Raw genomic sequence first — 25,351 nt, forward strand, 5'->3', positions numbered from 1 at the left:
GATGTCGAACCGTAACAAAACGATTAATCAACACATTATATTTCGTTTGTGTAGTAACCCATATATGAATTAGGTATATTGCGTTTGCAATGTATGACGTAATCAAGGAAATTACACAATTACCCAAACACATAATATACACAAACGACACTTAAGTGATATGAGTATGATTATAAAATACAAACAAAAAACCAAACAAAATTGAAAAAAAATATGTAAATTCTAGACACTAATCAAATATAGCTTTGTTGAATTTGTAAGGACTAATACAACAATTAAAACTTTCAATGGTTTCACAAAGTACGTTTTTATAAAACTGGTTGAATATCAATAATATAACAAATCACAATATTTGGGGCGTATTTTGACCCCGTACGATCACAAAACAAAAATCGAGATCAGTGTTACCATATAACTAAAACGAAACTGTTTTAATTTCGATCAATTGCTTTGTACTATTACTGGTTTAAATATAAAAAATGTATTTGTATACCGACAGTAAAAAACCGTTCATAAAAAAATACCATCGATCGACTGACAAATCCAAAGCTGATTGAGAAAAAGTATTGATAGAATATAAATAAACCTCTAATTTGTGTATAAATTAAACTAAAACAACTAAGGAGTTTGAAACACAACCTTTTGACAAAATAAAGGTAATTTTAAGTTCGTATGCCAATAATATGTGTGTTTGTGTCATGCGCATGTGTGTGTTTGTGTGTGATCCAAACTCACACTTTCACAGGTCTGCATATTATATTTTAGACACGATTGCTTTCAGTGACTAAGATATATAAGTATTCTAATAAGTTGAATAATTATTAAATATAACAGAATAAATATAATTAGTCGCTATGAGATAAAGTATATATTTTAATTCACTTTTAATATTATCACAAATATATATTAACAATGATATATAAGATAACATTACAAGATTATTACCAATTACTCTCACTAATCGGTTATCGTAACCTAATTATATTTTTTTTTTTCATAAGATTTTTATAGGCATAACGAATTAATTCAATTATGCTTGCTTATTTTTTCGATTATTAAAATATCAAAAAAAAATACCTATCATAACAGCTTATCCTAGTGAATTTCTCAAGATTGTACCGCAGGTTTACAACTACACTAAAATCGCGTTATATTGACAAAAAATATAATATATATGTATAATCTAATTATCTAGTATTTTATATTTATCATCCAACATTTTACTACGACTGTAGTTTCTTCATAAACCCCTGAAGGGATGGTTCCCTCCATTCCTAGATGTTATACAGTTCTTTAATTTCCGCAAAGCATTTAAATAATTATTAATACAGAAATAGAAGTTTATTGAATCATTAAAACAGGGACGTAGATTGTTTTTTATTGTGTCTACGTATAAAATATAATCAATTCCGTACTTAATCTAGAGTCTAGCAATACTAACGAGAACTACTGTAGCATGAAAATCTATACATTATACCGAGTACAGATTATTCTAATTTCTTCGTTTTGATTGTACTATTAGAATTTATATAATTTAATCCATCCATCTCAAAAAGCACTGGTGAAAAATAAGCATGGAATACACAAAATTATTGATTGCAAAACATCTAAACTGTTAAATATCATAACGTGAAAATCTGTGTGTTAAGAGATTCGCATATTATTTATACGCACTTTCATACGAAGTTTCTGTAGTAATTTCTTTCTATTTTTACTTTTATGTATATTGTATATTATATTGCATAATGTATTGCCCTTAGATCATAATTGTAGATGTATCGATTCTATTATGAACAAGTCGTTCATAAATTTTGAAACAAAGAAGACGATTAAAACGTCAATGAGGTAGCTCTATTTTATCAAACTTGTTATTACTACTCTCACTACTTTTTATTTATTTCAGATCAAACTGTAAATTTCAAATATATCAATAAACTTTATAAAAATACTACGAATTTGCAAATGTCACCATGACGTGTTAAAAATTTAAAAATATTGAGAAAATATAATCCTAAATATCCTATGAAGGCTAGAGCAGGTTTTCGTTTTGTCACTAATTAATAAGAGTCCAATTAATTTTATTACGGCTGATGTAATTTTTTTCGTGCAGAACCGGTTTATTATTTTGTAGAAATATTTATATCGCATACTTATACGTATAATCAGATGTGAAAGAGTTATTAGTATTAAAATTTAACACGACCGTGGATTAAAATTTTTTTGGATATATGTACATGGAATAAGATTGTGTATTTTTAGTTTTATTATTGCTGGGGGTTTTGGTTTATTTATTGCTGATTATTGCTATTGTAAGTGATATAGTGCTGAAGTAAATGGCAGCAATATTTGAGGCCTATATTTAGGTGCGAGCTAAAATTATTTGCATATTTATTATTATATTTGCCTAAAACCGGTCACACATGATATTATTGCAATACTAAAATTTGTAAATGTCAAACTGATTAATTATGACAAAATATTAGCAGATCGCTCGCCTCAATAATCGAGATTATAACGAGCTAATATATTTTCATAAATTATAAATTATTACTTCCGAAAATATTTAAGGTCAACCTACACACTGTACCGCTCCACGCCTTTTACCGTTCTTTGTAAATAATTTTTATGTTACGTAACATTATTGCAAGCTATTGTTAATATTATGAGGCTTAAAACAGTTGTAAGGCGGCCATTCATGCACTACTTTATCTTTGACACGTAAATGTGCATATGGTATTATATAAGTACCATATCCAATATTGTTTATATGACATATATGACCCGCATATATTTTGTAGAAAGTTCTTCTTTCGATGTATTAAAGAAAGCAACATGTGACTTCACCGACCGCTATATCACTTATGATGACTGTAGAAGCCATGTTTGCTTGAGCATTTGAAAAATTGTATTACTAACGAGATAATGACGAATTATTATTTTTCTTTTGTTTTTTTTTAACAATCTGAGAATACCAATGCAATTATTTTATTAAACTTGATTAATTTTGATATTTTGTTTAATTTGAAGGTATGAAGGCGTTGCGTTACATATTGGTATTTGGTACACGGTAGCTTTTATTTGTACCCAACGTCACTCGCATGTGTATTAAACAATTATTAATTAATAGAGCTTTACTTAGAGCTTATTGCTTCCGCAATTTAATAAGAGATTAAAATCGGTATAATGTAAATATTAGACGGATGAATAGAATTTAAAATTTGCGGCAAAAATATAAGTTTCGATGCAATTTTACAATTTAGCAATCACTAGACGATTTACACACTTACATTAAAAACAAACCGTTAAAAAGGCTGATGAACGGCTAAAAATATTTTTTTAAAGTATCTTAGATATTAGAAATTTAAAAACTCTATACAAAATATTATCGTAAATATTTACAAAATCGCTCACTATACGTTTTTATGATAAAAAACTTATGTGCGTTAATACAAATGACTGCTTTAGACGTGATACTACTTAAATTTATACGTTAAACTAATTATTGGTTGACTAATTTTGTTTCTGATTATTATATTATGTAATACGCGATTCGATTTTGCATTACCTCATTGGTAATTCAGAAATTGAATCACTTTTATTAAGAAATCAGAAAAAATATTTGTCAGTTACATTCATTACATATTTAATTATGAACAAGGAGCCCCTCGTGAGCTTTTCATTGACAACATTTTTATATTAGAAAGAGCAAGTATTTCTTATTCCATGAAAACACCATGAATGTACAGCTTTATAAAATATGTGTCAATGAATGGCAAACCCTGGATATATTAAAGTGCGCACGTTAACTGTCTATTCACACCTAACCGACCTTACACCAAAACCTTTTTTTTGTCTTTTATTTAAGTTTCAATTTCCAACTATACAACTTTATATGTACTAATACTTGATATAATTTTAATAAACATCTGAAATAAGTGTATGTATCTTAAAAATAATATAAAATTATAAGTAAAAATAAGGATTACTGTTCACGAGAGTTAACCAACAATATAATAAAAGTTATATATCCATTTCCAATTTCATAACGCTATTGCAATTATATTTAGGCACTTAACATTTTTTCCAAGTAATTTTCACGACACTTGTGAACAGTAATCCTCGAAAATAATATAACAATTAAACCTAATTTAACTTTTTCTTCAATTACAATGAATGAACACAATTGACATTGTTGATGGTATCTTTAGCTCCTTAATTTATAAAAATAAAAATAAAATTACATTAAAACTAAATTAAATCGGATTATTTTTGGAAATATGATTGCTCCATTAAATATTACGGCACCTTTACTTTGGTTTTGGAAGCTGTCCACACATTACTGAGTGCATACTACGAAAATTTATCAGTTATTGCATTCCATTTCCATAGTATACACAAGACATACACATAAAAGATAGTACTTATGTAATAGTTACATATTTATTGCAAACGAAATGTAACCATTACATGTTTTTATTGCAATGAGCATACTACTCAACATATTTCTATGCACACCTTTGACAAACCGTCCCGAATAAGGCACAATAAAACAAACTGCTGCAAAAAGCCATCCCAAGTCTTATACCTTGTCCTATCTGTTATGTGTTCTATCTATATTTCTCAGCAGGTGAACAGCTTCCTTCACCCACAATCCGTACATTCCCGACCGACACTAGACAGCGGCACGTTATACCCAGGGCTAGACCCAGACCGGTCTATCGAGGGGCGATAAACACCATCGTTATGGGCGCAGTAGAGGAGTTTGCTCGCCGCTCACGTAGCGCGACCGCCGTTCGCTGCAGTTGTTCGTGCAGCAGGACACGTTCCCGCCACCCTGTAATTTAGTATTAGTTTTAAGCTATTGCATAGCGAATCGAGTAATTCCGTAACGTAAAAACCTCACGCTCCCCACTCCGACGGGCGGAGGTGTGACTTGAAGGCATAGCATGCAATAGCTTTACCGCGGCAGTCCCTGAGTGCCACACGTCGTTTTTAGGGTTCCGTAGCCAAAATGGCAAAAACGGAACCCTTATAGTTTCGTCATGTCCGTCTGTCCGTCTGTCCGTCTGTCCGTCTGTCACAGCCGATTTACTCGGAAACTATAAGTACTACAGTGGTGAAATTTGATGGGAATATGTGTTGTATGAACCGCTACAAAAATATGACACTAAATAGTAAAAAAAAGAATTGGGGGTGGGGCCCCCCATACATGTAACTGAGGGATGAAATTTTTTTTTTCGATGTACATACCCGTGTGGGGTATCAATGGAAAGGTCTTTTAAAATGATATAAAGTTTTCTAAAAAACATTTTTCTTAAAGTGAACGGTTTTTGAGATATCAGCTCTCAAAGTCGTAAAAAGTATGTCCCCCCCCCTCTATTTTTATAACTACGGGGTATAAAATTCTAAAAAAAATAGAGGTGATGCATGCTAATTAACTCTTTCAACGATTTTTGGTTTGATCAAAGTATCTCTTATAGTTTTTGAGATAGGTTGATTTAACTGTAATTTTGGTTAAGTTATTGTGCTTACACTGAAAACGATGGCTGAACCTTATAAGATAGATCAAAAAATATACTACAGTATTGTACACCTTTAAAAATCCGCGATGATATAAAATCTTTATAATGTAGGTACTTTTTACGAGGTGTATAAATTGACATAATAAGTTTATTATATTTGCTGCTACGGAACCCTTTGTGCGCGAGCCCGACTCGCACTTGGCCGGTTTTTTTTAATTAATTAAAAAAAATATCTTTTTTTACTGGAAGTACAGCGCTGACGTCATGCGCAAATTATAGTCGTTCCTATTCGGAGGGATTCGCTTCTATAATATGATAAACGATCTATTAGTTATGTGAAGAGGGTTCAAGTGCAGCATACTATCAAACAGGCTTTCTCGTGAAAAGTGATTTGCGTTGTGATTTAAGCGTTTTCAAAGAAAAATCCGCATAGTTCCCGTTCCCGTGGGATTTCCTGGATAAAACCTAGCCTATATTACTAGTGAATAATGTAGCTTTCGAATGGTGAAATATTTTTTAAAATCGGTCCAGTAGTTTATGAGCCTATTCATTACAATCAAACAAAAAAACAAATAAACAAAGTTTTCCTCTTTATAATATGTATTAGTGTAGATTAAGTTTTGTAGCCGCGGGCGGAAAGCTAGTTATAACATATACAGGGTGGTGACCTGCGACAGGTGCAGGTCGTACAGGTGCAGCACACAGCCCAAGAAGCATTTATCCTCATGAACATGTAACTTCTAAACGATATATCACTACACTATAGTGTAGTCCTATAGGAAGGAACTGGGACTTTTGGAAGTGGGAGTCGAGCATGCTTTGGCACGAATTAGGCCACGCTCGCACCGGGGAAGGTACCACACCCTCACAGAATATCGGCGCCATAGTGACAGTTTACTGTCGCGTTCCGTACGGTGAGTGAGGGGTCCGGAAGACCACATCCCTTCCCATCTCCTACCCATCCTCTCCTTCCCTATCCTCATTCCCTCCCATCCTCGCCCCTTCTCCCTAAATCCTTCCAAATCCCTTTGAGGATACCAAAACATCCACTTCTTAGTGGAGTGGATGCTTATGGGCGGCGCGTATCGCTTAACACCAGGCGACGCGTCTGCTTGTTTGCTATCCTATAGCATAAAAAAAAGACGGGTTGCACTCCGGGAGTGCCGGCAGAAGTGAAAACTTGATTATTAACGTTCAGCATGTTTGATATTTTGGAATGGTATCCGTCTTACGCATGGAATATAAGGGCTAAAAAAAATCCGTCTTAGGGTCAACTCACACCAAAAGAGCGGCGAAGCGCAGCGAAGCGGAGCGCAGTTTCCGTGTCATATGAATTTTAACTTTATTGTCATTACTATAAAACTTATTTTCGCCTGAGAAACTCGAGCCCGCGGCGCCGCTGGAATTCCGCGGAATTCCAGCGGCGCCGCGGGCATCCGCGCGACTCGTTCGAGTTTCTCATGCGATAATAAGTATTATAGTAATGAAAATAAAGTTAAAATAAATTCATATGGCACTGATACTGCGCTCCGCTTCGCTGCGCTTCGCCGCTCTTTTGGTGTGAGTTGACCCTTACGCTTTTTCGATCAGGCCACGTGTCCTGACGCTAGTTAAAGATTTTATACCCAACGCCGCTAAAGAAGTTTTCACTTCAAAAAAAAACTATAATATACAGGGTGGTGACCTGCGACAGGTGCAGGTCGTACAGGTGCAGCGCGCTGACGGACATGTCGCGCGTCTCGTGGGGCGGCGGCTCGGCGGCCGGCTCCAGCCCGAGCGCGCTGGCGCCGAGCGCCGACCCCGCGCCCGCCACCGACGCGCGCGACAAGCCCTCCTCCTCGTCGCTCGTCTCGTCCATATCCTGCAACATAACGCGTTTGGAACTATGATATATAAAAAAGCTAGATACGTTACCCGCTCTCTATTTTGGCAAGAAAAAACTCAGCTAAGTGCCCGAGTTTCACTTAGTCACGCACCATTCAGCGTCGTGGCTGGACGTTCTTTTTATATTTTAATCGGCAGTTGTTATTACGAAGTACATGAGTGAGACATGTATTATGTCTCGTGCGTGAGAGTGAAAGAGGGAACAACTATATTGGTAATAATGCGTTAGTAAGTAGGTATGTATTAATTCCGCTGTTTTTTAGTGCAATGATGTTGGCGTATGCCGCGTCTACTAGTATAATAGGTCATTGGTTTGGAACATTAAAAACAGATACACTATCCTATACAAATAAAAGAGTGTGTGTACTTGTGTACACGCGTTAGAAGTTATACTTCTTTAGCGTATGGAAAAAATACTAGAGTAGTAACTCAGGCCCCGGAACCACAGACACAATAGAAAATCTACGCCACTTGGGGCTCAATGGGATATACAACTTGAACATAGTTATCAATTTTCATACCACCTAGAACTAACTTCATGCTGTCAAATTTAGGTGTCGGTGTGCGCGCGCATCGTAAAAATTCACTCTCATCATTTTTCTCCATCGCGCCAAAAGAAGTATAACTTCAAAAACTCAAAACTGTCCACAAAATTATCAGAAAAAACTAAGCAAAATCTGATTGTGTGTCTGGTCACTATGAGAAAGTCCTCGTCGCATGTCTCGGTCATATTGTAACGAGATTGTTTCCTTAGTACTATAAAGGACAATACCATGGGCAAAAAGTTTTCTATCTAACCTCTTACACTATCTTCAAATTTAAATTTATACAAGTCATAACTTTTGATACACCATATAATACGCAAAATAAAAACAAAAAAATGCAAACCGGTAATCTGTACTGGGTCTTATGTTGCTGGTAGTACGAGAGAACAGCTGGTAGAGGTGTGTTCACGCCAAATATACTCTGTTGTATGTATGATCCCAACATTGTCCTATTCTGTAATCAAAGTATACATATTTATTTTTCATCTATACCTAATAAAATAAAAAATAAATCATATGGGAAACTATCCAATTTAGTAAATTTCACATTATTATAAGTAGTTGTGACAATAATCACAGTGCCAACACTATGGTAAAAGGCGTCTCATATCACATTTGAGCAATAATTCACTAGATAACATAAGCCTCTAAAGTAATTGTAACAATTGACAATTTACATTCTACTCTTACTACTTGTAATACTAAAAAAATCGATAACACAATGCTTACCGTTTAATTTACTTACTTATACATCATTGAACATATACGTCTAAACAAGAAAAGAACGTGTATGCCGAGCACACGTGTCAAAAGTGAAACTTCTTTGGCAAGATTCAAAGATACCAAAATACGTGATACGACCTTGAAATTTTGCTCTCAACGCGCCTAAAGAAGCTTCTTCAAAAAAAAAAATATAAAGTTTCACTATAAAAAAATATAAGACATATTATTCTTACCAATCCATTATTGCTCGGTATAGCATGATGCATGCTCTGTCTCAGCGACCGTAAGAATTGTCTTTGCGCCGGTTCAGCGGGTTGCCATCCCGGGTGTCTACATGAGAACGCGACCAATGATAGTTCCGTCTTGCCACCCTCGCCTTGGTTATATTGAGTGTTGCCAGCTAGAGGGAACAAATTATAAATTAATAATAATATGTCAAAATTACATCACTACATAGTATAAAACAAAGTCGCTTTCTCTGTCCCTGTATCCCTTTGTATGCTTAAATCTTTAAAACTACGCAACGGATTTTGATGCGGTTTTTTTTAATAGATAGAGTGATTCAAGAGGAAGGTTTTAGTATATAATTTATTAGGTTTTAGACAAAGCGGGCGAAACCGCGGGCGGTAAGCTAGTACGAAAATACACTTGATGAGTACCTATTGTTATTTGTATGATAGCAAGATACAGAGAAAAAATTTGTCAGTTAGTCTTTTGTTGTGGACAGAGGAAACTTTTTAACTGTTCAACCGAATTCACTTCCACACTATAGTGTAAGGGGATGTCCATTAATCACGTGAGGCTCGAAAGGGGGGGGGGGGGAGGGGTCCATCAAAACATCACGAAATATCACAAGGGGGAGGGGGGGTAAAGTAATATATCACGTGTATTTATTTCGTCAAGCGCGCGATACCCAACCGAAAAGCGGCGTTACATTTACATACTACATATTTATTTTTAGTCAAACGCGTACAACTTTTTCGCATATCTTTCATTATTTTTATGTCATTCAAAAACAAACTGCAATCTTTCTGTCTACCTCTGAACGTTTATTATAGTAGTCTTTAATTTACTATAATAAAATTAGATGATACTTATACCAGTATTTTTTTATAAATAAAAAATTGATTCTTTGCAGGTACGAAAAAATACACGTGATATAGGGGGGAGGGGGGACGGGTAGTCTTAAACCTCACCACGTATCACCAAGGGGGAGGGGGGGTCAAAAAATACCAAAAAAAACATCACGTGATTAATGGATGGTCCCTAATTTTATTTGGAAGAGATATTCAAAAGACTTTCACTAGAAAAATAAATATATATTTGTAGTGTAACTCATATGACATTCTATGTAATTGATATCCAGGACAAAGTTATAGGCATCAGCTAGAACCGAAAAATTACATCGTCGGCATTATTCAATATTGATTAATGTCAATATAATACTCACCCTTCAGTTTGTCGTACTTCAATGGAGTCTGCCAATCTGGGTGACCATGACGTCTTATATCAAGCTGAAAATCAATCAAATCTTTAGACATTGTAAAGGAAGATGCAGATAAAGAAGCGATTTTTTTTAATTTTATCGTTTTTGTATGCACAGGTAATATAGTTTTTGATAAATATCACAAATTAAGCTTTTAACTGTTAAAACTAAAATAAATAATTTATATCAGCATAGGAATTTTGTAGAACTAAATTAAAATAAAACTTAAAACTTAAGTTTTACACAATTAATAAACATCAATATCATATTATACTTCATGATGGCCAATTACTACATAATCTACTATAAAATATTTTAAATATGTACCAACAAAATACATTTTACTTATAAAATTTACCTGAGCGAAAGAGCACACATCGCCAATACCGAGCACGGTGACGGTGAAATTCCGATAGAAGTCCACGATATCTAGCGCTCGAGTGCGGAGTGAGAACAAGACCAGAGGACATAATAGTGGACTCAGTAGCTCGAATATTATGTATACCTGAAGGGAATAAAATAGTTTAGTTTATTTTTTTGCTCTTTATAACACATGTATACAATTTTTTTTATTAAATTCACGCCTTGTTTAACTATTTTTTTTTTGTGAATGAAAAACTATATACCCTGTATAGCCCTCTTTAGCCTGGTGAAACATCTCATTCCGATGGGATGTATTTTACCATGCGGACGGAGCCGCAAATAACATTTTTTTTAAATTAAAAACCTAAACTGTCTTCAAATTGACAGAACTAACCGAAATTTTAATGTGACGACATGGGAGGCACGAACTTTTGAATATCCGCTCACCCAGTCATTCTGATGAAATGCAAATTAAAATATAGACGAATTGAGAGCCTCTTCTATTTTTGAGGTCCGATAATAAATATCCACACAAATATTACATTAACAGTCTGTCTGTCTGTTACTCAATCACGCCTTAACTTCTGAACCAATTTACATGAAATTTGCTATAGAGATATTTTGATACCTGAGGAAGGACATAGGCTACTTTCTACCCCGGGACATGGGATAGGTTTTATCCCGGAAATCCCACGGGAACGGGAACTATGCGGGTTTTTCTTTGACTGCGCGGGCGAAGCCGCGGGTGGAAAGCTAGTATACTATATACGGTACCGCTCGGAACTGGAACAGCTGCTGGAAGTGCGCGGCCACGTCCTTGGTGTGCGCGCGGCCTCGCCACGCGGCGGGCAAGTAGTGCACGTGCCCGAGCACTTGCACGAACAGTTCCTCGCCTCGCGCCGGGCCCGTACAACCACCGCCCAAGTGGTCCTCGTCTCCTATTAGCGCCCTGTTTCGGAAGGTTTTTCTTTACATTTGAATATTTAAACATAGTTAAAACAAAATAATTTTTCTATAGATATATATATGTTTCTGTTTTTGGCCATATTTTAATTTCTTATATTTATGCCGCGGAACTAGTCCTCGTCACCTATTAGCGCCCTATTTGTTATAATATTATTCATAATGCGCAAATTTCACATGTATGATTTTATTAATCCATATATTATATGTTTCAGCAAAAGTTGGGACATAAAGATACCTATACAAAAATTAACAAAATTTCCTTCGCTCTCATTTGCACTTTACAAATGGCGATAAAATAAAAACCTACTAAAAACATGATCAACAAACCTAGCTCCAGCAAGTATGCAGCCCAGTATAGTGATAATACTGAGCACATGTTCTACCGTCAGGACATCTTCATCATACACCGAGAGCACCACCAACACACCCAGAACACTCGCCGATAAGAACACGATATTCCTATAAGCAATATGGACTTTTTAAAACTGATCTACTACTTTAATAACTCAGGCCCCGGAACCACAGACGCAATAGAAAATCTATTGTGTCTGGGACTGATCGGGCCGCTTATGGCTCAATGGGTTAAACAAGTTTTTAATAGGATAGTTCTATTAATTTAAATAGCATAAAAAAGTTTAACAATCTATATTTTTAAAATTTCACCCTAAAAAGGCACAAGATTGTTTTAATATAAATTTTATTTCCATGTCCATACACCAGATTATAAATACAAGGCAAGTAATTTACATAAATAAGACATAGAAAAATAATCTGAAGATTAACCACATGCTTTGAATACCTACTTCATACAAAATTACATTCTCTCAACAATATTAAAAAATTAGTTCGAATTGCCTTCGCAAATTTGCTTACTCTAATTGTCGCATCAAATATTATTTTCTGCTTTCGTCTTTTACCTAGCTTTTCTAAAACTTACTACTATAGTCATAGAAATCTAAATAACAAGACACATAGAAGTGCTATAATGTCATAATTCGTATGAAAACCGCTGTCGCCAAAATCAACACATTTAAACCGATAGCTAAACAGTACACACAAGTAAACTATGCCTTTTATTGGACAGCTTGATTTTAGTGAAAACCAACTTAAATATTAAATTAAGTTTTTGAATATGTATCCTAACGCACGAATTTACGGTTTATTTTAGAATAACACCCCTAAGTATATGAGACATTTTGTTTCTTTTTGCTCCAATACGAAAAAATTCGGGTTTTCTACAACAGAGGTTGTCAATTTTCAATAGATATAACTTTAAACATAAACTCATAGAAATAAGGTTGAAATTTGTGTTAAACGTGATAATAAGAATGGTCGGCTGTGTCATTCATTGTTATTTCGATTACTATGGTGACACTCGTAATACTTGTAAATATTCTTTAATTTAAAGTAAAAACGGCATTATTTCTAAAAAAAATATTTACCGATGAAATGTTATTCCTTTATCAGTATAATTACAACTTGTGGAAGTATTTCCGCAATGGGAAATGCTGAAACACACCATGTTTACACACGCACGTCTCTAGAGCAACTGAACAGCGACGAACGCACTTGTGGTATGGTTACCACCTGAGCGGCGACAATGTCACGCGCGCTTACGACTTCTAGTGTCTTGTTATTTAGATTTCTATGACTATAGTCCTTTCCACCTAAGATGATTTCTGTGACACATCGATTTTTGACACGTGTAGAGATGTCTTTACTGAAATCGTATCAATTGTTTCCGATAATCGATAATATTTTATATGGAAATGAAATCGATTTGAAAAAAGTACCAAAATTAGTTTTTTCGGCATTTCGCCAACAATTAACTAAGGAAACTTAGCAAACAACAGCAAAAAACAATTAGTAACAATAACAGAATAATACCACGTAAAGTATCATTATAAAAATGCAACTTGTATACAAGGCTGACGCACTCGTACAGACGATTGACTCGATTGACAAACGATCACAAGATGGGCGCCGATTATATGTTTTCCAACTCTATGATTTTTCAACGATCCATTTCATGTACACGAATTGCGTAGGTATTATATTTTTGTGTTATTGCACGCCTCATAAGCGAAGTGTTGAGGTGGGTACTACTGTCACTTCGCGCAAAACATCTGATTTTTCAAACATATAATGTCTTTATGTATCATACATTGCACTTGTAAGATAATACATACACACACATATTAAGAAAAAACACTATTTTTAACATTCATGATATTTTTGATGTCATTTTTGTTATTTAAACTAGTTAAAAAACAGTTGTTACGGTACCGCTTTCTTTACTTTTCCAAATGTTTTATTTTATTTCTTTTTTATATTTATAGTCACGTACTCTTTATAAATAATCAATTTTATTGTAAAGGATGAGATTATGAGGCGTGCACTTTTGGATTTTCCAAACTATTTTATTTTATTTTTCATTATATTCAACTAAACTAAACAATACTGTTTTTGATTTATAAGCTTAAGATGTTTCATTTTTATATTTTTGGTAATAATGCCGCCATAAAATAAAAATATTATGCACTAAAATTATTTTTGCGTTTTAAACATAAAATACGAAATTCGGAACACGACGAAGTGTCACAGGAATCATCCTACGTGAAAAGGACTATAGTACCTGTCTCGTTTTTATACTCTAGAACATAGTCACTACTATAGAAAATAGTCTACTCACTTAGCAATAACCGTGGTTATAGGTGAACTAAAACTGGCCAGATATTTAGTAGCAGGTTTGTGGGCACGATTCAACCGGTCCCGTAGTTCGTGTTCCAATTCGTTGAAATGCCGCAACGTTATCCTTGCGTACAGAGACCATGTGCGGAGTCCTAACGATCCTGGTGATCTTTTTATTAACTGAAATATTTGATCAATATTGATTTTACATGACACAATTTAATTTTTATTGTGTGGGAATTAAAATATTAATTACAAGCCGCATTGATATTGAGAGCATTTTAATTTTTAACCGACTTCAAAAAAAAGGAGGAGGTTATCAATTCGGCCGGTTTTTTTTTTTTTTTTTTTTTTTTTTTTTTATGTATGTACACCGATTACTCCGAGGTTTCTGAACCGATTTACGTGATTCTTTTTTTGTTCGATGCGGGATGGTGTCGAATTGGTCCCATAAAAATTTTATTCGGCTAGGCCTAGTAGTTTTTATTTTATGAGCATTTTTGTCTGTACTCGATGACTTAATTTCAATGTAACAAGTAACTTTGATTCACTTCCCGGTAACCGATTGAGCTGAAATTTTGTATACGAATGTAAATTGGATAGCGATGAAACATTATCATGACATGGAGCTGATCTGATGATGGAATCGGAAGGTGGCCATAGGAACTCAGTAATATATTGACTCAACTTTATCGAGTTTGGGCTCGTTTGATTCGTGTTGAAAAATACACTAAAAAGTATTAAATAAAAATAACTGCGTTAAAAACAACCGACTTCAAAAACGGAAAAGTAAGAAATAAAAAAGATTTGATATTATTAATTACTACATATTATTTTTATGTGCTATTTATTAAATAGGTTTGAAGTCGGTGCCAAACACTAAGCACTTAGTATTAAGCCCATGCACCGACATCAAACCTTTTTAGTAAATAGCACATAAAAATAATATGTAGTAATTAATAATATCAAATCTTTTTTATTTCTTACTTTTCCGTTTTTGAAGTCGGTTGTTTTTAACGCAGTTATTTTTATAATTTATATAATATGTAAAGTATACTTGAAACAAAAAGGAGCGTGTATCGTGCACACATGTCAGAAGTGAAACTTCTTTGGCAAGATTCAAAGATACCGAAATCGTCACCTTACTTCATAATGTGGCAGTTTTTATTCACGCGACCTTGAAATTTAACTCTCAACGCGCCTAAAGTGCCACTTCAATAATATTAATTTTTCCATAAGCAACAAACCTCCGCATAATTAAAGAAGAAGTACAATATCTGCCAGGCCTGTATCAGCGGTGCGAGTACGAGATTGACCAGCGCGAGTAACATGATCTGCCTTTCCAACTGTCGAGCGAGCATCATACGTTTGGTTGGATCCTTGTAGTTTGAGCGTAGCTGCCAGCAATTCTCCCAAGGACTCCATGGACTAGCTGCAATTTGGAAATAATAAGTATGAAAACTTAGCTAGTCAATATGAATTTAATTTAAAGATGATTATGTTAGAGGTTGAAGAGAAAGATCATTAACATGTTTATTTATATTAAAATATTACTTTGTATAAAAAAATTACAATTCCATAATCAGCTTCACTATAATTGTATATCGTATTTTTTCATTGTACATTATGTAGGTATATATATAAAATGCTTAACTTCTTGGAAGTAGACAAGAACTCTATCTCTAGAAAACCTGTAAAAAGACATAATGTAGGAACTTACAAAATAAAAGAAACTCCAAATTCCACTTAAGACCTCTTGATAAATAATGGAAATCTCCAACACAAGGCACATGTATTTGCAGAGGTAATAAATTCTTGTTAACCATTGCCACCATATAATTATTAAATCTAAAAGAATTCATTAAAGTGATTACACATAGAAACAAAAGAAAATGTACACACATATAATATGTAATTGAAATACATACTAGGATAATAATTTCGCATATTTGCCTTTTCATCATAGTTCAGATATTGTAGAAATATATTACAAAAAATTTAAAAATCATCCAAATTTAAATTTGAGCGAATATTGTGATAAAAAAAACTGAATTTATTTTTCACTGTATATAATAAGACCATATTGTATTGTTGTTGAAATAGTAAATTTATTTGAACTGAAGGAGCAAATCTATTTTTTCATTGTTGTTCCAAATAATTATAAGACAAGAGAAATTCGCATTACACTAAATCTATAATAAACAAAAAAGCAAAAAAAAAACATTATTTCATTCATTCATTCATTCACTCAGAAGCAAAAAAAAAACAACACTTAATAGAATATAATATACAACAGCCAAAAATCATTTGTCATGCACAATAAAAAAAAACAAATAAATAATTAAAAGATACATGAAAACAACATTTGCAGCAGCAGCAGGTATATTTAATAAGGTTTTTAAAGTCTATTCAAAGACTACATTATTATCTTTGTATGTTGTTATGGTCTAAGAAAAAAGTCACAGAGCATTAAAATAATATACATGCCAAGGCACTATCTATATAGAATTCACTAAATATGTCACAGAATTAAAAACTTCCATCAAGTGGGAACAATGGTATAATAATATAAATACACATAAGATTTACAAAACCAACCTCTACAATATAATTAAAAAAAAATGAAACAAGTTATTTTAAACATGTTCAATTTATGAAACCACAAAAGTAGCAGTCCGCCCCGGCTTTGCCCGTGGTACATATTTATGATTAATCATGAATTAATGAATTATCAAAATCGGTCCATGATGCCATGAAAACGCGAAACGGGTTTCATTTTTACATAATATATAGTTAGCAATAGCAATGAAATCATCAACAATCAATCTTTAAAATTTCACCAAACATGCTTACACATTTACTCTATATTTTTTTGATATGTATCAAACTTTTTTATACCTGAGTATTCTATGATAAATGTCCAACTCATTTATTTCCTGTTTATGAACACACATGTGGTGTTCAGACTGGGCTTCCCTGACTCTATCTTGAATTGTAGTCCAATTCACCCAGGCTAAGTCATTCTAAAACAAATTAATAAGTTCAGTGTTAAACTAAAAGTGCTATATTTATACTGATCTTTACACGAATTACTACCCATAAACACTTATTGCTTCTATTCCATATATTACGGAAAATGAAATGTAGATTACAATACAATTTTAATTGAAAAAATAGTACAGCCTACTAGAAGGACATAGGAATTTGTCTTTTGTAAACAGGGATACTGATGTTATTATGAAAATGAGATATTGAATTCAAGGATAGAGCAAAAAATTGTTGATATCTTACCTCATTTATCCTTAAAGCATTATTATAAAATAATTTTGTATCATAAGCATAATATAAATGATACATTGATATAAAAAGCCTCATAAGCCAAATAATAGAACACAGTACTATGAGACACCACCTGCAACAAATTTCATATTTAAAATCGTTTAAACAATAAAATTTATTAGCAGAATTTTTTTAAATGCGTCAAACATTTTTTGTTATTTGTGTGGCATTAGCATAAGGCTCTTTCAAATGAGAATTGTAAGGAGTTCATATTCATATATCATGCTATAAAGAGATCACTCTGAATAAAATGTGATGAATTGAGAGCCATTCAATCAGTTTAAGACTTATTTTTTGTACCATATGATTTAGAGTGGATTGATTTAATCCTCAATTATATTTAAGTTACAACTTACCACTCCCATGATATACAGCTTACACACTCTGAAGTTGGCAGTATGACATCACTTAAACTAAGTTTCTCACTCCTGTTTGCATTAGGATCATTCCTAAATAATTTTGGATAATCTACACAATATACCAAAAATGTGGAAAACCATACAATAAATATAAATTGTATCAAATAAAAGAAATCTGACATAATCATTGGATAGAAACCACCTCGTACATAATATCTGTACATCCTTGTAAAAAAGGAGTCTAAATTGTGTATGTGATTCCATCCTCCTGTAAGAAAGGAATTTTCATATATATAAAAAGAACATAATCATTGAAATACACATAATTAATAAATGAAATTTGAAGCATGGGACTGTGCTGGTATAAATAAGTTACACTGGTCAATACAAATCTGTAATAATCTATATCTATGTATGTACAATGTATGTGTAATAACATGATATAAAGACATGACTTGTGCAAATCAAAAATAGATCAAAACATAAATGCATATTAAACACATAAAATAATAATGACCATATTGTGTGGTACAAAGACAAAGATCTATTGTACAACTTACCCTTAGTTTGTGGTACTTTGTGAATTATAACATTGGTGGAGTCATCATGTTCGGGATCTAGAGATATCACAGTAGGAGAAGCATTTGAATTTTCAGCTGATGTTGCTAATGGTGGAACTAATTCGTTGTTTAATGCACTATACGTAATATCACGTCTAAAGTGAGTCATTTTCATACGACTCTTTGAAACACTTAAAAATATTTCTACGTCTAATTTTTATACAAAGAGGCCACTTACTGTCTACACATTCTTGACTTTGGCCCAGAAAAATATAAAACTTTTAAAAACGCAGTTTCTTTAATAATACAACAAATTTTATTTCTGATAACTTTAAAATTATATATAGAACACATGTGTATAAGTCACATAAATTTAATTAATTAAATCTAACTCACGGTTACCTAAAATTTAGGAAATATCATCAGAATGTTTATGAAAAAATAATGAACTAACCAAATGACGAAAATAAACCAGAAGGGAATGAATGACAGTTCCTATTCCTAAATTCAGTAAAACAAAGAAAATTCCATTTTACGCAAATGGTGCACTAACGTTCGCCGATAGATGGCGATATAGGTAACTAGACCATTTGAATTTGAATTGAATTTTGGGTCGACAACTATAATAATAATAATTATTGACGTACGTCAACACTCAACACTATTCACGGTCGTTTTGCGTCGTGCATCGTGTATGACCTTGGCGGGACGTACGTCCAAACGGACCGTGAATAAGACGCTTTAATTATTATTCACGATGAGTGACATTGAACAGTTAATAATTGGTGTAGAAGGGTACCCATGCCTGTGGGACCTTAATAACGAAGATTATCATAACAGGGATATGAAAGATCTTGCCTGGCAACAAAATGCTCCAAGCGATAAAATGAACATGATAAAACTTTTTACAAAATAAACATAATTATTTATTTCACAACTATTGTTATTACATATAGTCCATTGAAATGTTACATTTTTTAGGCCTAATCTTGCGTTTTTTAGAGGACGCAATTTTATTTTTTTGATATGTAGGGGGGGTCAGTGTGAATCTAAAACCAAGTTTGTGGGGTCGCCACCCTTGTCCCACGGCCGCCATCTTGAAAATAGCGGTTGAAATGGTTTTTACGATATATCTCTTAGACTATTAATTATCCAATATTTTTTTTTTTTGACATTATTTGTTGCAAATTAAATTCTCTACAACTTTGGTCCAGTAAGTTTTTGTTGTAGAACTATAAATAAAAAAGTTATAAGCGAAAATGTTCATTAATTAGAGTAATTTATATTTTTCAATAAAACTTTTTTTTATCATTTTACGAAGAAATGATATCAGATCATTTTTGTAGATTGTATTTCGAGGAACAACTTTTATATATACGAAATTCATGCTTCTTCCAAACGTGTGCACTCCACTGAAGCTACTCCTAGAGTAATCTCGGTATTCCGAACGGAAAAAAAAGTATGTGTGTGGTAGTCGTACGGAATTTTTCGTGATACGGTTTTCGTATCAGGAAAACTGATGTATGTGGCCGGCCTAAGCGGTTGCATATTAAAATGGGAAAGCGGCTAACCGCGCGGTTAGCCGCCCCCGCGGTTAACCGCTAGTGCGTCAGGGCACTTAGAATCAAAAAATTTTATTGACTAATAATTGAGCTCATTTATCATTATACCCATTTTCCCAAAGGATCTTATGATTTACTTGTACCATTGATGTACACCACTTTGTATAAATACTTGACCACCAATTTAAATTTCGCGCTACTTATGTATGATGTGCGCATGCCTTAATGCTTTATGGCGCATGCGCAGGTTTAATTATTTTATAATTTTAATAAAATAAATATTTTAACTATTTCAATGATGGACCTATACGGACCTTACTATAAAGAACACTATAATAGTGTAAAAATTATTTATAAAAAAACTAAAGGGGACCTAATAAAAAAATTGTGCGACCTTATAGGACCTAACAAAGACCTATCGATTAAGGTCATTTTCGACCCAAAATTCCATGGGGTGCTAGCATTTGCATTGGTATAAAATTGAATGATATTTTTTATCTTTATTTTTGCTGTCAATTCGACAGGTGACATTAATGACATACCCGCCAAAGAGAATACAAATACTACGATGCACAGCTACGATGTTATCGTAACGAATAACGATACCTATTTCTATGTGATTTCTATTTTCTATTACCTGCCACAAATGCCTCAATACCCGCCGAACCTGCAGCATCTCAAATAAAATTTATTATAGCCACTTTATAAAGTATATATTTTAATAGGATAAGGGTTATAGTTTAATGTGTAGCTTTTCAAATACTACATATAATTGTAGCGTTTCTCTGTAACATAAAATTTTTCTATAATAGGTAGGTACTAAGAAAAATTTAAGGAAAATGGCTTCGAGTAAACGCCGTGCACAGTCAAACAAGCATCAGCAAAATTTGTCTAAATTGGTACGTACTTACAAATATAATAATAATAACTTTAGATTAAAAACTATGTGTCACATGTAAACTAACGTAACGTACATCAGTTTTGAAAGTTTTCGTTAACGTGTGCTGTTTTTAGGATGTCACAAAGCTGTCGACTTTATCGCCAGAAGTAATATCGAGACAAGCAACTATCAATATTAGAACTATTGGACATGTAGCTCGTGGAAAATCAACTGTAGTGAAAGCTATTTCAGGAGTACAAACTGTCAGATTTAAAAATGAACTGAAAAAAAAGATTACTATTAAACTGGGTGAGTATTTTAGTTACTAATTATTTATTATATTATATATGTTTATTTTTGTTTATGTAATAGTTTTTATTTTATAGTATTTAGTTTATTTATAATCTTTATTTAATAATATTTTTGTTATCTTTGTATAACATTATTATTTATTTATCTTAGCGAATACTTTCTACCTACCTACCTCCTATTTCTAGTTTATTATTTATCCTTTTATCAGTTGGTTGCCTGGAAGAGATCACTCTTAAGTGATAAGGCCGCCTTCTGTGCTGTTTTTCTTTTAGAATAAGTTTTGTTTGTATTTTATGTATTTTGGCAGCACAATAAAGAGTATAAATAAATAAATAAAATATAAATAAATAAATAAAATAAATAAATGTATCAATGAAAGTATATAAAAATTCTAACTTAATTCGAGTTCTTTGCAATATACCATGTGAATGAATGCCTGTCTTATACAGGGTGTCTCAAAAGAAAGTTTATATTTTGTGGATGAATAAAAAAAAAAGTAAGAGGTGTATTGAAAAAATGTTTATTAATTATTAAAGTGAACGTGAACGCAATGGACTGCATTTGGATGATATTATTTTTTAGAAATAAATTCCCATATTATGCACTTTAATAATTAATAAACATTTTTTCAATACACCGCTTACTTTTTTTTTATTCATCCACAAAATATAAACTTTCTTTTGAGACACCCTGTATTTTCTTCTACTTAAATTTAAATAAACCATGAAATATGAATAAATCAAAACACATGGTATGTTGCAGAGCGCCTGTCTGATACAGTTATAAGAATGTTTCGTGCAAGAGCTCATGAAAGAGATGAACATATGTTTCATGAAAAGATAAGAAGAGCAAATAAAAGAATTTTACCTCCCATGCCAGATCTTACCCCGGGTAAGCCTCCAGCTAAAAAGCGTAAAAAAGATATACAAGATCGAAAAGAATTCATCGTAGAAAGCATCCTAGACTTTAAATTTCAGAATGGACTGGAATATTTCTACATTAAATGGAAAGGATGGCCAGATAGTGAAAATACATGGGAACCTATAGAGAATCTTGATAATTGCCCTGAGATTTTGAGAAAGTTTTTACTTGAAAAAGAGGAATTGTATTGTGAACGCTTTGAAAAATTAGAAAATGAATTGTCATTTGACAATTTGCTTTCAGAAGAAAATCTCATTACAAGAATAGATGAATTTGAAAATTTCTCCCATTTTGAATTGAAGGAAAAACTTATATTGAAGTATCTCATTATGATTTCCTTGACCATATCGGAAGAAAGTCATGTTACAGATTTAGTTCAGGAAACAAGAGATACTTTACAATTATACACAATGACAAGGAAGAGATGTCAGCAGCTTATGGCACTGAAGCAATGGGAGGAATATCTCAATCAAGTAGATAAATGCAAGAAGTTATGTGTGGAAAATGAAGTTGATCTGGCTGGCCCTCCTGAAAATTTTACTTATATCAATGAGTCAATTCCTGGTGCTGGAGTTGTTATACCCAATGATCCTCCTATCGGCTGTGAGTGTACAGCATGTAACTGTCGCTCAAATACATGTTGTGGAATGCAAGCTGGTTTCTTTGCATACAACAATAATAAGAGACTACGAGTAGCATTTGGAACCCCAGTCTATGAATGTAACAAAGCATGTAAATGTTCCATGAACTGCAATAATCGAGTTGTACAAAGAGGCAGGACTTTTAAGCTGACAATATTCAGAACTACCTATGGTTGTGGCTGGGGTGTCAGAACGGAACAAAAAATCAGAAAGGGCCAATTTCTCTGCCAATATATTGGTGAAGTTATAACTTTTGAAGAAGCTGAAATAAGAGGGAGAGAATATGACGCAAATGGGTTGACATATCTGTTTGATTTAGACTTCAATTCCGTGGATAATCCATATGTTATTGATGCATGCAACTTGGGAAATGTATCACATTTTATAAATCACTCATGTGATCCAAACGTAGGTGTGTGGGCTGTATGGGCAGATTGCCTCGATCCAAACCTACCAATGTTAGCTCTATTCGCCACACGAGATATAGAAGCTGGCGAAGAAATTTGTTTTGATTACTTACAAAAGTCGTCTGAGAGTGAAGAAGATGTCACTAATACTCCTCAAGAACATGAAAATGATAATGTTGATGTAGAACAGAGTGTTCCAAGTCCGTCAGAAGCAAACACCGCAGATTCAGCAGTATCTCCTATCGAATCTAGATATGAAATTCAGCTGCAGAATAGAGCAATGTTACGAAATTTAACTGAATGTAAATGTGGTGCTACTAAATGTAGAAAATATTTGTTTTAATTCAATGGCAACAACAACTTATGGTTGTTCTTGTGGTTGTTCTGTTGGGAAATTAAATAGTTTCACAGGTTATTAAGGAACAGAACTTATGTCTTTTATTCATAGAGAAATATATATCACCAAACCAGCCAGTACACAAGGTTCACAGATAACATAATATCAGATATTACTTTTCTACACCCCCACTATATCTAACAATGTTGTATTGATTAGTGTATTATAACAATTAACTCAAACATAAATATGCTGAACCCTGAAATTTACTGATCTAATAAATAATAATGCTTATTAGAGCATAAGCTCTTTGTAAGTAAGTCAGCTGGCATCTCAGCTGACGGTAAATATTTAACATTCACAATATTATTAGTTACACAGTCTCTACAAAAATGATAACGTATATCAATGTGTTTGGTTCTTTTATGGAAAATTGGATTTTGAGTCAACTTTATTGCACTTGGTTATCATTATACAATTCAATAGTGTACTTTTTATTAGTGATTTCAAACTGTAAGTTTCTCAAATAAAGAGATCAGTTAATGTCATGTATTCGGCTTCAATGCTTTATAAAGCCACTGTCTTTTGTTTCTTTGAGTTATACAACCTGACAAACTCAAACAGAAACCCGTGTAGGATCTTCTATCAACAGCGTTCCCACCCCAATCAGCATCCACAATAACAGAGTTAGACAAACCCTTCAATAACAGAGTTCCCATCTGCAGAAAATTTTAAAGCATGATTTTTGGTTAATTTTAAATATCGCAAAATGCGTTTAACATAATATTAACAATGCTGTTTGGTATATGAATTATTAAACTGACTTAAGAAGCTTACTGCGAATGCAATATCTGGTCTGGTAAGAACCACTAAATACATTAATGAACCTATGATTTTTTGATAAAGAAGCAATAATTCATCTACATTATTCTCATCTTTAGGCCCGGATTCCTCTGTCGCTGATGTCGGTCGCGCGTATCAATATACGTTGTGTTCTATGAAGCACCACACTGTGACGCTGTCGCTACGCTAATGCCGGCACTACACATAGGCCAACGCGTTGGCAAGCGCGTTGGCACATGCACTGGTCCATGTGTAGAACGGGCGCAAGGCGCGTTGGTGGTAGGTATTTGAACGTTGGCCAGCGCGCTTGCGAGCTTGCCGCGCGGTGTCGGCAACATCAAAGGACACTTGTCGCAAGCTTGGCGCACCATCCACACATTAGCCGCGCGATCAGTTTGACTGTAGCACTTAGCAGTGATCAGGAGTGCACGTTTTTTTCTTGCGGCGAATTAACACCTAACTTGACAAAATCGCGAACAATATGAGTAACAAGGAATCATTTAAATTTATTGAGCTCTATCAGAGTGAAAACTGTGGAAAGCCTGTGGAACACAAAAAATAAGTAACCATAAAAATAAAAATGTTGTATACGTATTAAAAGTGCCAAATAAATAAGGTTCTTGGACATGCCGTTTTCCTCACAATGTTTTACTTCACAAAGAGCATCCTACTACTTCATTATTATTTTTTATATTTTTTCCCTCCTGGCATCGTAACCGAACGGACGTGTTTTATAAAAGTCAACCGAATTAAATTACTTTTTAAATTATACCGTCAGTGAGTCTTTCTTATACCGCAACAACGTATACTAAGAACTTCAGCAAATAATTTTTTATTTAATTTTTCTTTCGTCTAAGTAATAATGTCAAGACTGACGCGCTCACCCCCCGGAGGTGAGTTACAACATGCACTATCCGACACAGATGTTAACAAAATAGCTACCAATGCTCCTGCTACTTTATTTGTGTCCCAACGATTAAAACGGCAGCGTCAACCTAGTGAAGATAATT

At 33.4% G+C, this 25,351-nt stretch overlaps 2 protein-coding genes across 2 annotated transcripts; one reads left to right on the plus strand and one right to left on the minus strand.

Annotated features, from left to right (window-relative positions):
* Nucleotides 1-514: 514 nt before the first annotated feature.
* Nucleotides 515-18,971, minus strand: LOC123704941 (autophagy-related protein 9A). The gene is made up of 15 exons (XM_045653443.1): nucleotides 18,439-18,971; nucleotides 17,876-18,146; nucleotides 17,472-17,592; nucleotides 17,079-17,203; nucleotides 15,901-16,028; nucleotides 15,428-15,612; nucleotides 14,182-14,360; nucleotides 11,817-11,948; nucleotides 11,298-11,472; nucleotides 10,519-10,665; nucleotides 10,125-10,188; nucleotides 8,908-9,074; nucleotides 8,295-8,405; nucleotides 7,207-7,383; nucleotides 515-4,834 (listed from the first exon to the last, which is right to left on the minus strand). Exons 1-15 carry the CDS (start codon nucleotides 18,611-18,613, stop codon nucleotides 4,742-4,744), a joined length of 2,250 nt encoding a protein of 749 aa, XP_045509399.1. The 5' UTR covers nucleotides 18,614-18,971; the 3' UTR covers nucleotides 515-4,741.
* Nucleotides 18,972-20,585: 1,614 nt separating this feature from the next.
* Nucleotides 20,586-23,589, plus strand: LOC123705249 (histone-lysine N-methyltransferase SUV39H2-like). Its single transcript, XM_045653951.1, has 3 exons — nucleotides 20,586-20,899; nucleotides 21,015-21,189; nucleotides 21,955-23,589. Exons 1-3 carry the CDS (start codon nucleotides 20,840-20,842, stop codon nucleotides 23,502-23,504), a joined length of 1,785 nt encoding a protein of 594 aa, XP_045509907.1. The 5' UTR covers nucleotides 20,586-20,839; the 3' UTR covers nucleotides 23,505-23,589.
* Nucleotides 23,590-25,351: the final 1,762 nt, after the last annotated feature.

This window comes from Colias croceus, chromosome Z, assembly GCF_905220415.1.
Source record: "Colias croceus chromosome Z, ilColCroc2.1".
Taxonomy (NCBI): domain Eukaryota; kingdom Metazoa; phylum Arthropoda; class Insecta; order Lepidoptera; family Pieridae; genus Colias; species Colias croceus.